Raw genomic sequence first — 18,239 nt, 5'->3', positions numbered from 1 at the left:
ACCTAGATAGGTGCAACAGCTTCAAGTTGTAGCACATACAATAAGTATACAATATGTTTCAAAAACAGCATAAACAGGTTGTTTACATGTACGTGTAAAAATAAACAGCTCCATTACAGTAAAATACTGATATCTACAGTATTTTATTTAGGGACAAATATGAATGTTTTGCAATCAACATGAGTTTATTTGCACCACATACTCCACGTGATTGGCCTTTATCAGTGGGAAATCAGAAGTGTGAAGGCCAGCCACGCATTTATATCCAGTGCAGTTGATAGGAATCTGTGGCCTTGCTCAAGGACACTTCAGAAGCATAAATGCTTGTTGACACAGCATCTATAGAGAGGACCGCTACTTGAGTAAGTCTTCAGAGTCTCACTGAGTCAACTGTCAGCTGTTTGATTAACGAGTCATTTTCATGGTAACCATTTTCTTTCCCCTGAAATTTATGTGTCTTAGAGCATAAAGTAATTCAGTAATTCGAGAACAAAATGCCTAAAATGTATTTATTTTCATTGTTGTTTATGCATGCTGATAGCTTTTATAAGGAGTCTGATGAGACAGATGAGAAGTCATCTGAAGCCTGAAGTTGTGATACTAAATTAATTCTGACTCTTGTGAGCTTTGTGTCATTATGACTTGCACAGCTCCTGCCCTTCTTGAAACCTTTGCTGTCCTCCTACTTGGCAGGCTGACCCACACATCTAATTTAAAGCATCACACATGCACGGACCACGCTTGTTGGTGTCCTCCAGCAGTTTTTGCTTCCTTCTTTTATCCCTTTATCCATAGGGGGCACTGTGGTCATGGCCCGTTGATGGATGCCCAGCAAGATTTAATAAATAGAAATAAAGCAAATCTAGCCACTTTTTTTCTAGCCACGGCAGTACAATTGTTTTTCATACCACCAACAAGAATTGCCTTGTATTTGTAAAATTCTAATTGTTTGTTTTATTTTTTCTTTTCTCTTTTTATATAAAACATGTTGTGGGGCAAGCAACTTTTCTCAGCAAATTTTTATTTGTGTCATTGAGTAAAAGAAATGAAGAAACTCTCACGGTACCAAAAGAAAGCGTGTGGGAGTCACCTACATATCAAAATCAAAATGAGTCAGGTTCAAATCAACACAAGAATTAAGGTAACTCATTAACATCCCACCTTCTATTTTAACCTCTCTGTTTCTACACATGTAGGCGTTTGCGTGTGAAATCTGCGGCACGCACTGATAAAGGGAAAGGTGGCATGATTAACTCAGCAACGTCTGGTTTAACAGCCTAATCCCTGCTAATCCGACATAAAACACAGCCTCTTGCCGTCCTGTCTCCTTCACTTAAAGAAAAACAAACACCTTCCTGTGAGGTTACAGCCGCACTGCGTCTTTATTACAGAGAATTTACTCATCGTTTTTAAGGACCCAGTCAGCTGTTTGCCTGAAATCACTCTAATAGTCTTTCATCTATAAATTTATATTTTATTTTATTTTTACACATTATCGAGAAAAGTAACCAGTTAATACAGAAATGCCAGGATGATGATTATTATTTAAGCCTAAAAAGATCCAGATGAATGTTACACCTTGAAATAGTTTTCTTGCTCGAAAATATTAACTACTGTATTTCATTGTATTGAAGTAGATTTGTGTTTTGGCGCCATGCGAACTATTAGTCCACCTCTAACTGGTTGTTGCTTTTTAACAGCTCTTACTATCTGCCTCCACCTTCTAAATACTCCAATAAATACTTGATAGGCAGTGCATACAACTGTATGCCATTGCACAGGTAGTACAGAGTGTTTCTCACTGAAAATGCTTGCTTTATGTGACTTGAAGCATTGTTTCTGCAGCTACAGTGAACAGAAAAAGTGACACTAGCACATAATTCAAACAACACTGTGTCACAGAGAGGATTTAGCAATTTCCTTGTGGGCGGATCACTGTAAATACCATCTTTTTCAATAAAGTAACTCCTTCCTTATATTGTTGTTTCCTGTATTGCCCTTTTCATTTTTCTGTTTGGTTCTTATATTATTGGTTTGTTTGCTAAAGTGCTGTTATTATTTTACTCTGTGAAGTAGTGGTTAGTTATGTGAACCTTAGGAAAAATGGTTGCTGCCTCTGTAGCAGCTAATTGGGATCCAAAGAAACCAGAAACAATTTAATGAGATGCAGATAAAGATCGTTTGTGATTATTTTCAGTTTGACTAACTTTTTGCTCAGCTAGTTTTTGTTATTAGTCATGCTTTATCACTTGTATATACATAAACTACTGCTTCACAGTCAAAGGCCACACATTCACACACACGCACACACATTTATCTATCTATCTATCTATCTATCTATCTATCTATCTATCTATCTATCTATCTATCTATCTATCTATCTATCTATCTATCTATCTATCTATCTATCTATCTATATATTCTTGCATCATCTTCTTTTTATAGATGTATCTTTGGTGATTGTTTGCTTTAGAGTGGGTGTGAAGTAGACTTTTTCTCCTCATAGGCCCCTCTCCTTCGTTTTGAACTTATGCTGTTGGACGGAGGACAAGAAAAGAGAGAAAGGGAGGAGAGACGAGAGGGTAAGGGGGTGGTGGTGGGGACGGGGAGTGGGGGGGGGGGGGGGGGGGGGTCACCATTGAGTTGTCCACCCACACAAGGCCCCCTCTGGTCACCTGCGTGGGTTTAGGCCGAAAGAAGGGCGAGGATGCATGCACACACGTGCGTGAGCACACACATGAGCACACACGCACACACACACAAAGAACAAAACGGCAGCTTTTCTAACCCCAAATGTCAAACGTACCAAAGTACTTTGGAATAAAAGCATTTTAAATGAGCAAAAAAGAACTTCCTCGAATCAACGGAGAGGGGGCATTGTCAGGATCCTTAAAAGCACTTCACAGCAGAGATGAGTTTAGCCAGAGAGAGAATCGACAGAGAGATTAAGAAAAAATCTCCCAAAGCTCTTGGCTGTGGCATGATCTTCAAAAAATCATCATAATTAGTATCGTTCCAGACTGTCGAACCCGTGAGGCACGAAAAAAACAATGCACTCTTCAATATTTTATTGCGGTATGGTAAATTATTTGATGTGTAATTAAGTGAGCCCGGCAGATTCTGTCCTCATCGTTTTCCTCCTACATGCCATCTGCCCCGTGTGTCCAGACTGTGGGTGACTGAAGTAGCTGCGGGGGGAGATGAGGAATTATTGTGGAAAATTATAAGAAAACTTGTGATGTAACAGTCTGAGTTACACTTTTGTTGTTCAAACCAACACTGCAACATCCACGGCCTCCAATAGAATGAGTAGTAGAAGATGAAAAGGGGGGAAAATATAGAATTAGAAGACCTCTGTGACTCTAGGAAGCGCCCAGAGGTATTTTAGTCTGGCAGAAGCTAACTCCTGGCTGGGGAGACTCCGGAGGATAGAGTGAGCCAGAAGAGGTGAAGCGAACAGAGGGGAAGCGAGTAAGTTGGTAGAAAGATGAGTATTTTTAGGGTGGTCTGTTATCTGTGGAGACGAGGGCGTGCGGTATCAGAGCCGGGTCATATCGCTGAGGGGGGAAACAGCACGGGCTCTCGGCTGGGACGATAGATAAGGAGGATGGGAACAATGAGTTCTTTCTCTGTCTCTTGTACATGCATACACTCATACAAAAACACACATGCACACTAAAAAACAAAAAACAAAACAACCACATCCACAGGAAGATACACCATAGCTTCACTCATACACGGCTTCTCGCAAATACTTAGAAACCCTCAACCGTGTTAAAAGATGGTTTCAGAATGGAACCAGAGAGCTGTTACAGGTGACCCAGGAGTGTGTATTTACTCTAAAGAGTGTACAACAAAAACCAACAATATTGCAGAATCTCGTCACTGCACTACTTATCTCGCTTTCTTGCATTTCCCCTATCTGTCTCTCCTCTATTGTAGCCCTCTTAAGATGTAAATGCCAGCAGAACAGATGGATGGAGGGAACATCTCATCACTCTGACACCATGTTTATGCAATCACATGCAAACACACCACACAAACACACGCGGCATGCACGCGCACAAACACATATACACTCCATAGAAAGATGCTGATGGAGATTTCTTCAGTCATCAAAGTGAGCACATGATGCACAGCACACATACACACACACACACTTTTGGTGTTTTGGTGTTTTTGATGAAACCTTCTGTTCGCTTCTTCCTTTGTTGATACTGAGCGCACGTGTGCGTGGACACGGACGCACATCCACACACGAATTGAGTAATTCGCCAGACTAGCAGCTGTCATGGAGAAAACCGGGTACCAGCGAAACGCCTCTGACATGCTAATGACGCTCTGTCGACCCAAGGAGTTCAACCACACACGCTCGCACCATACAGATTTAGAAAATCTGATTATTAACTGTCATGTAGCCCCGGGAATATCAGCCTGGTTTTGTGAATATTAAATGGTTTTAGCTCCCAGTGCGATGTAAGCACTCTGTGTAGGACTGCAAGCCAAATGAAACCTTAGCTCGCTCCAGGAATATCTTAGAGAGGCTTTGAGGGAAGATCCCTTTTCAACACCCAGCCACCCCCCACCCTCCACACGCACACATACACCACCACCACCCACCCACCCAATCAAATCCTCACTGGCAATGCGCTGCTCCTCATCTCTCTTCCCTGCTTCTTTTGTTCATCTCTCTCAGCCGCCCACACACCTACCGTCCCTCGGGCTTTTCTCTTAACACTCTCACGCACATGCACAAATTTACATTTGGCTACTTTGTATGTACTTTGCTTAAATTTCTTCCTCTTCTCTCTGTTCTCCTCATCGCCGTTTGACACTTGGCGATTCTGGATGTCTTTAAATGCTGGTTCTCATGCGTTCATACGCTAACAAGCGCCTGTATCTAGTGGTCAACAATACACATGTGTGGGCAGGAGCCATCTGGGGCCTCGCAAGGAACAAAAAAGCGTGTAAGGATGTGTGTTTGTGTGTGGCGTAGGGCTAAGGGCCAAACGTAAAGTAGGGGTTCGATGCCGGGGGATCTTTGTGCAAACCCCCCTCGAGAAAGCTGTGATTCTCAGGGGAGAGTGGGAAAAACATTTCGACCGTCATCAATCAAAACTTTGGTGACACAAATGACCAGAAACAACGGAGCATTCTCCATCCATGTCACTGTGTCCCCTCCGCCTCGCTGCCATGTCCCACCCACCTGTGCCGCTGCCCCATTGGCCTTCGCCATACGACGCCCGATGCGATTGGCTCGCTGGTCCCCGAGCGAAATCGTGGTCCCCTCTCGGCTAATTGGGCCTTTGTGATTGCGCATTCTATCGTGGGCCTGGCGAAGAATGAAACGTGAAAACGTTATTATGGCGGGTGGGGGAAGAGTGGCAGGTCGATGCGGGGAGATCGTTTTTGCCGCCTCAAAGTGCCAGATGCTCTTCCTGGGTCCATTATGATGCCACACAGGGCTTTGAGATGGTTTCGGCGTAGCAACTGTGCAGACACAAAAGCAAGATGGAGACCGGCTCGCACAAACACATACTTGCAAACGCAGGCACGCACACACTCACACATGAAGTCTCACATACGGAGAGTCCCCAAAAAAGTCCTAACAAACACCTGCCATTTAGTGCTCTTTGTGGCTGGTCTTCAACAGGGGTCATCACAGCTTACCTTTGTACGTGTTAAACAAGGACTGAACATGATGGAGCAAGTCTTTGCTTCACCTTTTGTTGTTAAAATGGACGACAGAGGAGAGAAAACCAGACTGGGTCGATATAAATTGAAGAATTTACTTCTTCAAGCTTCAAGCCCCTCAGCAGTGATTCGTTTTCCAGGGTCTCTGAGAGAAGGAGCGTGTAGGAGGACAGGTCATGAGCCTGGCTCTTTGTGCGCTCCATCACGCTTACACACAAGGCCGGGCTCTTGAGCCTTTTTGTTTACGAGTGTTTTTCTTCTTTAATTAAGAACATGCTCATTTCTTTACATCCATGTGGGATTTGAAAAAATACTAAAAACTGTAGCTGACAGACGGCAGAGAAATGACTGAAGCTCCATCAACCCTCCTGTTCTCAGCCTTAAAATAACCAACAGCCCACTGTGAAATGATCCTGACCATTCTTTGGGTTTCTCCTCCTTCACCCGGCAACCATCAACAACAGGTGGCGCTGTAGTCACATTCATGGGTATTTCGCTTCTCAGGACAAAGGACAACCTCAACTCCAATCAGGCACTTCAGGCCTTTATCAGGAGAATGTGACATATTCATGTTTTGAAATGCACGTGACTATGTGATTATTTTTTAAGTGCAGCATTGTGACGTTTATGGCCTCCTGTACCCCAGCTGGCCCTCCTTTGGGTTATCACTGCTAAATGCCACTTCTGACGTGCGCCAGATAGCTTCTACTGACTACAGCATTCATTTACTCCATCATTATGTTTCCCAGATTAGGTGTTTTAAAGTGGGCTGACTAAGTTTTGTGGTCGAAAAACGTCTCAATTATTATTATTTTTTTTAAACAATTTTATGCAGTTTAAATTTACAGCCAGAGCGAAGTTATTCTTTTCAACTAATGTCACCCGTTTTTAAACGCAGAAGCTGCAGATCTGCATTTGCCTTCTTAGAAACGTTAACAAAGATGCTGAAGGATAACACACCGACGCTCGTATAGTCTAGAACAGTCATTTGCCTCGTGTCATTTATCATTACTGGAAGCATAGGAAGTGTAGGAGACCGCCCCAGTACCCACTGCTGCATCCAACTCGCGTTCACACTTGGTTTCATTCAAACACTTTTTTCCCACCGGGATGGAGCTGCTAGAGCGAGTGCGCGGAGCCGACGGGGAACGCACACGCTTCCACGCTGCACACATGGCTGCAAATCTGTGGCGAACGTTTTCTTCTACTATCTGGATATTAACATTAGTTTCAAGTTCGAGAACAAGGATTTATCCGCCAAATGAAGGTAAGGAAGGAGGGACTCGAATCCGTGTTGCTTGTGTGGCACAGTCGGGTCTTTTTTTCCGCTGTTGCGAGCTGGGAGAGATCCTGCGTGCGCTCAAGGCGCGTCCTAGGATAGCAAAGAACAGGGAAAAATTTGCAAACATCTAGAAGAGGAAAAAAAGTTGAATTCTTAGATATCCTTGTAATATTTGTGCAGTCCAGCTGTGAGCTTTTTCTTCCTTTAAATATGTTTCCCCTTTCTTCTTTTTTGTTCGTTTCTTTATGTTTGTGGGTTTGGTCATGGTGGAGAACACTGAGCACCTCTGTGTTTTTGTTATAAACAGTTAAACCGTTGAATTCATAGTTTGTGGTTTGGGGTTTTGTATATGAATAAAGCTCCGAGGTCTTAAATCAACAGTTTAAAATTCTGTGAAAAATATAAATGTATGTGATATTAAATGTACATATATGACTCTGTGCAGTGGAAATAAGATAACATTTTTAAACCTAACAGTGCCAATGGACGCCTGCTTTTACTTCCATAACTGTTCACAGCTTAACCATCACTTACTTCTTGTGAGAAGTCTGTCAAATTAATTTTCTCTGCTTAAGAGCAATTAAAAAAAAATATTCCAGACTGGTTGTCCTGAGTACACCTGCATGTGTGTGTGTATGCAATTTTAGTGACCCTGCTGGATACCAGGACAGTGCCAGGAGAGCTGAAATGGGCAGCCAGTCCTGCAGAGGGAGGGGTGAGTGGGATCTGCCTGTTCTTTTTTCTTTTTTTTTTCTTTATGAATACACTGTTTACAACCTGTTCTCTCTTTGGAAAACACACTCACACACCCTCTCTCGTTCCTCACACGCGCACATGCACACGCGCGGTCTGGAAACTGTAAATAATCATCCCACAGATTTTGAAATGTGCTGTTGTTCACCAAGCCTAAGTGCTAATATGAGACTGCTGCCATTGCGTTTGGCACAAGTAAAGGCATAAACCAGCTTGGTGGTGGGTGTCATTTTTTAGGAATTTTTACTACCGTACAGTTGCCAGAATGAATCCTGGTGATATCTGTTTCAGATTTGATCTTCTCTTTGTGTTTTTTTGTCATTGTCGTGATCTGCCATCCATAGTTCTTCCTCTCTTTCTCTCTCTCTCTCTCTCTCTTTCTTTGTCGTTCAGTGTCTCTCTTACCTCTTTTGTTGGTTTAAGAGTTAGTGGTGAACTTGCCTGTTATTTCTTCACTTGCCATTGCCCTTATACTCTCACATGCTGCTTGATTGACAGGGTCCTGGTCTGCACGCACTGAGCTTTTGATTACAGGCACTCCCCCCACCTTCCTCACCCCTTAGCTACACACATACATACAAAACTCCATTTCTGTATGTTTTTTTCCTTCTCCCTTGACAGCTGCGTAGGCTGACAAAAACTCTGAAGGAGACTAGACACAGAGACATCATACCCCATGTCAGCTTTTATACAGCTAACTTCCTCAACCCGCAAAGACACTACAACAGCACACAAACGCTGACACTATGTGGGCATGTGCACACCCTCACACTCACACACATTTTAACACACTGTACATAAAGAAATGCGTGGCTTACAAAAGATCAGTCTCGATTAGATATTCCAGGCCAATAGCAGTGCTGATACATTTTGAGTATTAAATCAATAAAGAATGGGCTTAAAATGTACATAAAACTGTAAAGACTAACATATTTACTGCACCGCTTACAAATCACCCAACATATACATAATATTATTATTAGCTGATAGCATATAGGCAATAACCCCACATTAGACAACGAAAGCGACTTTGATGGCATATCGATCAGTCTAAAGACACACACTGACACACAAGCATGTCCTTCAAGCACACACACACACACATTCTTCTGTCATTCCTCTCGCTCTCTTTTTCTCTCTTTGGACACGGTGCATTTAGTGTGTATACAGCTCTCACTAGCAGGGAGAGAGCAGATTATTATTCAGTGGCAATAAAAAGCCAATTTGGACTTGGGAGGCTCAGCGGTCATTTGAAGGGTCACAGTACAAGGCAAATAATCGGCTCTATTGAGATGGATGGTGCGGTGAAGGTTGAGCCTGCTTCACTCGTATGGAAATGTGCCTGCAAAAACCTTGGAGTCGCAACAAATCTGAACCACCGTCCACTGCAGAATATTGATGCAAGAATGAGCATTAGCCCGTGAGGCTTCACGCAGCAGCGGTGAATCAGAGGGTGGACACCGGCATCTGAAATTTATTTTGTATATATGATGACTAGAAGTACCCCCCAGTGGACAGGCAACCTAAGTTTTTTACAGTGTGCACTTTTTTGACAGCCACGGCTGCTTATGTGTGTGTTTAAAGCTTGTGCCTACGCTGAAGAGTTCAACTTTATGCGGCGTATGCAGTCATTTTCAGTTCACGCCAGCACAGTATGAAAATCAACTTTCAGACACTTTAACATTGCTGCCATCACAGCGGCTATTTAGATGCTTTTGTCAAAATTATATAACAGTCTGCAGCTGCCAGCATGGAAGGGTTTTGAAAACCCTTCTCTGTTGGTGCATTGTGGGAAATTAAACTGGCGTGTCATCTGAAATTTGAGTGCCAGCAGCCTTTTTAAATGACTGCTGCTTGGCAAATGACTTTTTTAATTTTAAAAAAATCAGACTATTTTGAATTAAGAGAAGTTTGGGAAAGCTGTTCTCCACATGACAGTTACATTTCATTAATATCAAGTCATTCATCAAGGCAACTTTGATGGACCATCTGCTTCAGTTCAATTCCAGTCACTTCAAAGTTGGTCTTCGTGATGTTGGCCTGAACTAAATGCATTTTTCGAATGTAGTCTAACGCCTGTAGGCAGCAACATATGTCTTACATGCACAATCATTGCTCTAACTAACGCAGTTATACAAATGTGCTTGTTTGAAGTGGGAAGAGGTGAGCATTATGGATGAGAAAAACATCCCCATCAGGACGTACCAGGTGTGCAATGTCCTGGAGCCCAATCAAAACAACTGGCTCAGGACAGACTGGATCCCTCGGTCTGGAGCTCAGCGGGTCTACGTCGAAGTCAAGTTCACCCTGAGAGACTGTAACAGCCTCCCAGGGGTCACCGGCACCTGTAAGGTACGTGAAAGCGTGCTCAGGATGTGTAGCGTGCTGGTGAATGTATGGCCTGACTGCGGTAAAAAGTTTTAACAAAACAGCAAAGAATTCTGATAAAGGGTCTGACCTTTTTTAATATGTTAACTCTCATGATAATTACTTAATGGACAGACTGCCGCTAATGGACCTTTATTTTATATTACAGCTGCTGTTTATTCAAGCACAAACCCCACTTTGACTCATTATCATATTAAGAGAAAAGATGAGTGCTGGTGCTGACGATAAATAGGTGCCTCAGTCTGTCCCTTTTTTTTAAATTCCCCTTTTGTCTTGTAGGAGACATTCAATCTGTACTACCATGAGTCAAACGAAGACAGAGAGAGCTACATCAAAGAGAGCAGCTTCATTAAGGTGGATACGGTGGCAGCAGACGAAAGCTTCACCCAGGTAACACCGAACAACTGAGTCAGGCTTTGAGTTCCCTCCGCCACTCAGTGTAATTTGCTCCTATGTGGAAAATAAACCCCCCCAAAAGCACTTAGCTGTAATGTTTTTATTTGTTTTACAAGCACTTTTATCTTAGATGTCTGTTTTGCTGTCCCGGGAATGTTGGCAAGGTGCTTTTGCTCAGTCTTTGCTAAAGTAACTTACATTCTAATCTTGCAGGCCGTAAAGCTTGTTTTGCCTTAGCAATCAATAAAAGTTATTCTGAATCGGAGCCAAGTGCTGAAGATGTGGAGATCAGCGGCGGTTCAATTGAAACGCCCACTTTAAGTTGAACAAGCAAATTGAATTAATAAGGGGTGACACGGTTTACTGCACTGTTTATTAATGCAATGCTGTTTCCTCTCAATTCAGGTGGATGTTGGAGACCGCATCATGAAACTGAACACAGAGGTGCGAGATGTAAAAGTCACGACCCGGAAGGGCTTCTATCTAGCCTTCCAGGATGTGGGCGCCTGCATTGCTTTGGTTTCTGTCAGAGTTTTCTACAAAACCTGCCCGTTAACCGTTCGTAACCTGGCAACATTTCCCGACACCATTACCGGGGCCGACACGTCCTCCTTAGTGGAGGTCCGGGGGTCCTGTGTCAACCAATCGGAAGAAAGAGAGGAACCTAAAATGTACTGCGGTGCTGATGGAGAGTGGTTGGTTCCTATTGGTGGATGTCTCTGTAACCCCGGATATGAGGAGAGGGGAGGTGCATGTAAAGGTAAGTGGTGCTGGCTACAGCAGAGCTACTTCTCTTTTGTGCACTCCTGAATTAATGTGTTGTCACTTTGAAGTTTAGCATCTCTGTGAACAACAATCACAAATGTGCTCAGCTTAACAAGCTACTCTGATAATATTGATATTTGGTTCTTTTCGTTTTTAAAGGGGCACTCGCTAGCTTGGCAAATGTGGTTTAGAGAGGACACCATAACAAATTTTATTCTGTTGCAGAAACAGTAGATAGTGGCACTTTTTTAGTGTTTTGTAAGGTATCCAACTGAAATTGCAAATTACACAAAAGAACACAAAAGAAAATTGACCTAATTCAAACTCTAATAATATTCAGATTGCAGGTTACAAGCTGAGAACAGAGAAAAGAGATAAGATGGGTCATTCTGAAGGTGATAAAATCCATTTATGAACGTCTTTAATCAAATTAATGGGTTTTCTTTTTCTGGTGTTTCCGCTGGATACTTAGCAACTGCACGGCAAAGTCAAAAAGCAATGTGTAAAAGTGTAATTTTCACTTGATTTTTAGTAAAAATTCAACAACTTTTAAAATCAGTGACCTTTAGTGGTGCAGTCCATATTGGCCTGCTCAGATCAACAGGGTGGCATGCACTGGGAGCATTTATCTGTATGGACACATGCCCAGCCATCATTTAGAGTGGGTTAAATTAAGACCAATCTTTTTGTTGCAAGTTGAAGTTCTGCTTTGTGTACTGAGCGCTAAGGTCTCCATATGAGGTGTGCTCGCATAACCACAGCCATCTGGACAAAAATGTCTTTCTGTCGCTTACAAATTTGGTCTGAACTTTACTGTAACAAATATGCAAGCTGTTCACACCTTTCACCGACTCACATGTGGCTCGGATGACGTGTAATATTTGGAAACGACTGTTGTGATAGTGAAGACTGCAAATGTCCGCGCTTATGTGACAAAGTGGGGTGAACGGGGTTGGACAGACTTAGTGGAGACACTTTTACAACATGGCTCGACTCTCTCCATTCATGTTCACTCAAACACACAACACACATACACAGATGGACAGAGACCAATAGAAGAAGAGCTGTGGGGGTGGGGGTGAACGATTCACTGATGTGCTCCCTCGGTTTTATTTATGAAGCCCATCCCAGCAGGCTAATTGTATAACAAACAGACCCATAATTCAAAGAGAAAAGAGGGGACACTGAGAAAGAGAAATATACAGAGATGGACATAAAAAAGAGCGATGCATTGCCAGTTGGCCAGTTGGTGATTAAGAGAGAAAAAAACATGACTTTTTTCTTTGCAATGAGAGATGCAGTTGCCAAAATTCTGTATGAATATGAATAGTATGTGTCTCAGATGTTCTCTGAAACCGTCACCCGGCTTAGCTCATTTGTTTCATCTGAAAGGAGGGGGAGGTTTGTGGGGTGGTCCCTGAAGCCTGAAAGATGTTCCTCCTCAACTAGATTTAGGAGAGACCCTTGACTCTGTTGAACCTCCAGCAGATGTGAAGTGCCATCTATCTATCTGCTGCTCTCTTCTTCATCTCCCTACTCTCTCTGCCTGTCAGGTTGTTGGCTGGGCGCAGCTGCCTCAGTGGAAATTCATCAAAGTCTGAATGAATACAGAATGTATCTCTCCAAAACCTCTGACCCGACTGAATTAGACGGACACCTTAACTCTTCTCCTATTTTAAGTTTAAAATTTGCAGAGAGAAACAGAACAGGAGGGCGTAGCGGGATGGAGGGAAGAGAAATAGATTTCGGAAGAGATTAAGATGATCTGTCTCTCAACATGTCACACACACTAAGAGATTTCTGGATCATGTAGACTCATGTGCCATCTCTGAGTCGGCACAACGCGTTCAGGTGAAGACAAAACCAGGCAAACTAACCTTGGCTGGCAATACGTCATTAGAAGCTGGGCTCATTTTGCACTTGAAAGACAATCGTATGTCTCAGTTTGGAGTCTTCTCTTAGCAGTGCAACTTACAGTTGTCATGCTTGTAAGTTAGAGTTGTCATCTAATGTAGTAATGTTAGACCTGTGATGCACAGACCTAGAGACCTGTCTAAGATTATCTATCAGCCACCAGTTGGAAGGAAAAATGTATATTTACTATGAAATTGATTGCGTTTCAGCTTGTGTGTCTTGTTCAGTGGTGGTGATGTCATTAGACCACACCCCTTCTCATTACAGAGATGCATATCACCTAATATGCTTAATTGGTAGTAGGCTTTCGAGCCTATACAGCTTGGAGTAAGACAACATGCATGAAGAGGATGATGTGGACAAAATACTCATTTGCCTAATAATTCTGCACTCCCTGTAATTTGTTGTTACACTGATAAGACACAACTTTGCACAAGTTTGCATTGCACTTTTTCCAACTTTCAGTACAACTTGGAGAGGGAATTGGGTGTATTTGGAAGACAAGTCAGCATCTTCCATGCTAATTACAGCCAAGAGTGGCAATCTGCTATCAACCAAAGAGATCACAAGGAGGTTTTTGGTGCAGCACTCTTTTTGCAACCAATTTCACCTGGTAGAAACCACTCACCCACTTGTCAAGGAATAGAAAATTTGCCACAAAAACCAGAGATTACCGGGGGTTGGTGACCTGTTTCTAGGCCTGTGCAGCGTTATCTCACGTTGAACATCAACATCAGCTGTCAGCATCTTAAAAATGTGCTCTTAGCTAGCTAGCAAGGATTAGCATTAACAACATTCCTCTTAATGCTTTAAAAGATTTTGGTGATTCATCCCTCCTGCTATACAAGCTCAAGCGACCGTTGATGGGTCACACTCAGGTTTGAGAGTTATCACTAGACAATCTAGGTTCTTGTAGTGCACTAAATGTCAGTGTGAGTGCACTGAAATGGCAACTGTCAGTGTGGAAGTATGAGTTCTGTGACGCAGTAAGAGAAAAATAATTCACACACGCAAGGATTAGTTTGATTACCTCCTAAATAACTCCCACTTTCTCTTTTTGCATGAGTTTTTAAGGTGTTTATAAAGACACAGGAGAAAAATCTAGTCTGATAGTAAAACACCAAACAAGTACATTTAATTTTAAATGAAAAATCTATGCTTGTCTGCTGGAAATGTTTCATAGTTATATGTCTCCTGGTTCAATGGATTGTTACCCACATTAATATTATCTGCATGTGCACTTTTGCACTGGTAATGCATTTAAGCTTCTGCGACAGTTGTGGTTAATTTAAACTGAAACAAGTGTAGATTTAAAGGAGTAAAATATGAGAAGTTCATTTTCAGTGTTGACGCAAAATAATGAGGATGGAGAGGATGAGCGGAGAAGCTCTGGAGAGGAAGAAGGGATTAGATCATGAATGGGGTGAGAGAGGGGTTGAAAGAAGGCCACTGACAGCAGAAGGCATCAATACAGAGCTCCCCCTCCCCTGCTGGGGGTTTGTCACTTGGTGCAAAGGGGGCGAGTGGAGAAACACAAGAGAGAGGGAACTCCCCCTCTTTCTAAACCCTTGGTTAAGACCGAGGTCATGACTGAGCCTTATGAAGACGTCAAAAACTTTGGCTGACAGCCACACACACACACACACACACTTGCAGAAAGAGTTTAGTCGCACAGAGCGGGGTCACGACCGAGGTGGATGAAGACGTCAAAAGTTTGACAGCTGCGATCCGTCTGGGAGGATCGGAAACGAGGGAGGAGAGACAACAGAGAGAATGTGAAATGTGAACGGCTGAAGAGGTGGAATGAAAGCGGAGCCTCCTGGTTTTCTCTCTCTCTGCTGGCCTCCTTTTTCTCTGTCGTCCGAATCTCCTCAATTCTGCTCAGTGCCTGGGAGGGTTGGAATGTTTCTGTGTGCGAGCGTGTTTGCATGTGTGTTCCCTCCATCCAGAGAGATTTCATGGTTGTGCTTCTTTCCAACGCACCTGCAGTGTCTCGTCAACAGCAGAAAGCAGTTGGACAGAAAGAGGGAGAGACGGCAACACTGAAAGAGAGATGATAGAAAGAGCAAGCGGATGATAGAATGAGTGCGTAATCGCTGTATTCAGTCCCTCTAATTATTGCATCGCATTTCTGGACTCCGGACATGTTGGACTGCTGACTTAGAGTGTGTGTATGTGCGAGTGTGAACAAGTGCACGTGTGTGTGTGACTGTGTCTGTCTGTGTACTGTATCTCTGATTTTCTGCCTAACAAAGCCCTCCTTCCAATATACTCACAGTTTGGAGGACTGCCCAGGAATGCCTAGAGAAGAGTGTGATGGGGCAAACAGAGAGGGAGGAGTTTGTGTCTCTGTGTGTGCATGTGTGTTTGTGTATATGTGCGCGTATGGCAGGTGACGAGGCAAGCAAAGACACTGGAATAGCACGAGTGATTGTTTGAAGTGAGCCAAACTCAGGTGGGGGAAATGCTTTGCATTCCTCCATAACAATCAGAGTGCGTGTGTGTGTCTGTCTGCGTGTGTGCTATTGTCTGCCTCTCCCAGGTTGTTCTTAATGTACAGGAGGTTTGCCAGCTTCACCAGGCTGTGTTGTAGCTCCCTGGCATGGGCACAAGCTCCGCTCTCCCTCTCTGTCTTGCTCCTATTATCCCTCCTTCTCCAACTCCTCTCCCCGATCCACAGTCAGGGGGTGGGGGTGTTGCTGCTGCTATGGTGGTGGTGGTGGCAGGGGGTGATGTGTGTCTGATAGGGAGGGGGGGTTATTGTTGCAGAGTCTCTTTCACATGCTAATGTTCAACACTGTTGGCTTTAGGCAGACACACACACTCACAAATCCACACACTTCTCGCTTCAGACCACCAGTTTATGTGAATATTTAAATTTAGACAAACTTAAAGCTGCAGCCTCGTTTGACGTTTTAAATGCAAGACTCCATTGACCCTGTGAAATACAAGCTAAAATTGGCTACAGGGGAACTTTGATTTTGGAGCCAGGCGGTCCATTCTAGGAAGTCCTACACTTGAAAAGGGTAAGGATCCGATCCTATCTTCAGCCTCATCTCCAGCCTTTCCCCCAGCGTTTCCTTGGGCGTTAATTAAAATGGGGCATGACCCCTGCGATTAACAGCGTCCCTCCTTCTCGCGTGACGGTCTATCAATCCGTCAATCCATCCCTCCCTCCATCCATCACACAGACAGGTGTCAGACCGGAGCAGTGAGGGGTACTTCCTCCATCTCCACCCCTCTGCTGGGAAGAACCAAGGGACGATGACAGCTAACACGGGGTCAAGGAGAATTCACGCAAACGCACACACACCCACCCTCACACACACACATGCATGCACGCAGTGTGCCGACGAGGCTTTTAGTTGGATTTGGAATGAGCTGCATTTGCATTTTGGGTAGCAGAAGAATGCATATGCAAATGAAGACAATGCTGATAGTAATCAAAGGGCACCTTCTCCTGCATGTCTCTCCCTTCTCCCTCTCACTTCGTCTCCCCTCTCTTCATCTCTTTATCTTTCGCTTCTTGTCAGTGTTTTTCTCGTGCTGCCTCTCCCAGTCAACCTTCCCAATCCTTTACACTCTGTCACTTTGTCTCGCTTGTCTCAAGCAGCCGAACAGCTGATTGCTTTGTAATTATCGTCCTGTCTAACAGGCAGAATGTTAATGTGCCCACACACACACACACACACACACGCGCGTCTTTGTTTTTTTTTTCAAATTTCCACCTTATCAGTAAGCGTGCTTCCCTATCGCTGCTGCTTTACCGGTCAAACCCAAGCTCTCGCGCGGCCTTCGGTAGCGTAGGGTTAATGTCGGGTTAATGACACCCTCATGGGCTCTCATTCCAGGTCACCAAAAACCCACCCTCCTCCAGTAACCGGTGCTAAAGGAGACACAAAAGACTACAGAGAAAAGAGAGAATAGAGACATAAGAGGGCGCTGAAGGAAGTTTATGGCTTCAAATACTTGCTTGCTTCTTTCTCTCCCCCCTTCAGCGTGTCGTCTTTGTTTGTGAGGAGGATGGAGGATTAGATGGGACAGAAACAAAAAGCAGTGTGCTACCCCCCTGGCAGATTCTTGTTGAGCCTTGTAATCAACCTCTAAGTCCTCCTCAGAGGTTCAGATAATTTTCTGTCTTACCTACACTGTTGATAAAGGAATGCGGAGAACAGCTGGAGAATGACTGTATTTTTATCTTGCACTTTATTGTCTAAACTGCCACAACACGATGAGTCACTCGCCACATGAAAGCCGTTCTTATCAGCCGTTTTATGAATTTACAGGTTTCGACCGAGTAGTTTTCAGCTGTGTGTACTTGTGCGCGGCACCCCTGGTATCGATATGGGGGTATAAAGAATGCCAGCCAACGCTTCAAAGGTTTCTCGTGGCTTGATACTGCGAGAGGAGAGCGATGTATGGAGAAGAGTTATCGGAGAAAGACAGATAAGTGGAGGTCGAGGAGGAAGTGCATGGGGAGCGAAGGAGGGAGACTGTGAAATGTGAAAGGGAGGGCAAATGAGTGTGTGAAAGAGCAAATCTGTGGAGGCTCACACAGATGGGGCAGGATGGTTGGTCTGAGTAGATTACAGAGGAGACTTCCTCCCTCTCATCTACCGACGAGAGTGTCATAAAGCATACTAACGCACTTAAACACAAACACGCACACACACACATCATTCCCAGATTCCTATCCACTCTCACTGGGATGTCTTCATCTCCCTGTGCAAATGTGAAAAGGGCTGGGGGGGAAAAAAGCGGAGAATTGGGAAAGACGGTGGGATCGAGGAAGGAGAGTGAATAGGGTGTGATGATGAAAAAAGAAGGTGTTGAAAAAATGATTGCAGTGGAAACAAATAAAGGATTTCCTTCTGACAGTAAAGAGAGAGAAGAAATTGCTCTAAGCAGCCATGCCTTGCCATCTCTTTTGCTTCACCAGTGGATGTCAAGCAGTATAATTATGCACTCATTTATTGTATTGTTGTTCTGTCAATGCATGAACTCCCTGGTATACAGAGAGAAGATGTATCTCCCTCCACTCTTCCTC

General features: G+C 43.7%; 1 protein-coding gene across 1 annotated transcript in view; it reads left to right on the top strand.

Moving 5' to 3' along the window:
- The first annotated feature begins 6,619 nt into the window (after nucleotides 1–6,619).
- LOC147308596 (ephrin type-A receptor 4-like) overlaps nucleotides 6,620–18,239 on the top strand; it is a 31,214-nt gene continuing 19,594 nt past the window's right edge. The window contains exons 1-5 of the mRNA XM_086273668.1: nucleotides 6,620–6,961; nucleotides 7,624–7,691; nucleotides 9,884–10,081; nucleotides 10,397–10,507; nucleotides 10,919–11,273. Of these exons, the coding sequence (XP_086129794.1) occupies nucleotides 6,805–6,961; nucleotides 7,624–7,691; nucleotides 9,884–10,081; nucleotides 10,397–10,507; nucleotides 10,919–11,273 (889 nt within the window). The 5' untranslated portion in view covers nucleotides 6,620–6,804. The remainder of the gene's footprint in view (nucleotides 6,962–7,623; nucleotides 7,692–9,883; nucleotides 10,082–10,396; nucleotides 10,508–10,918; nucleotides 11,274–18,239) is intronic.

Source organism: Aulonocara sp. 'chitande type north' Nkhata Bay, linkage group LG18 (assembly GCF_057382095.1).
Source record: "Aulonocara sp. 'chitande type north' Nkhata Bay isolate Kocher_YH1m ecotype deep benthic linkage group LG18, A_spYH_male_GT1.1, whole genome shotgun sequence".
NCBI classification, from domain to species: domain Eukaryota; kingdom Metazoa; phylum Chordata; class Actinopteri; order Cichliformes; family Cichlidae; genus Aulonocara; species Aulonocara sp. 'chitande type north' Nkhata Bay.
This window is presented reverse-complemented; position numbering and strand designations above follow the sequence as displayed.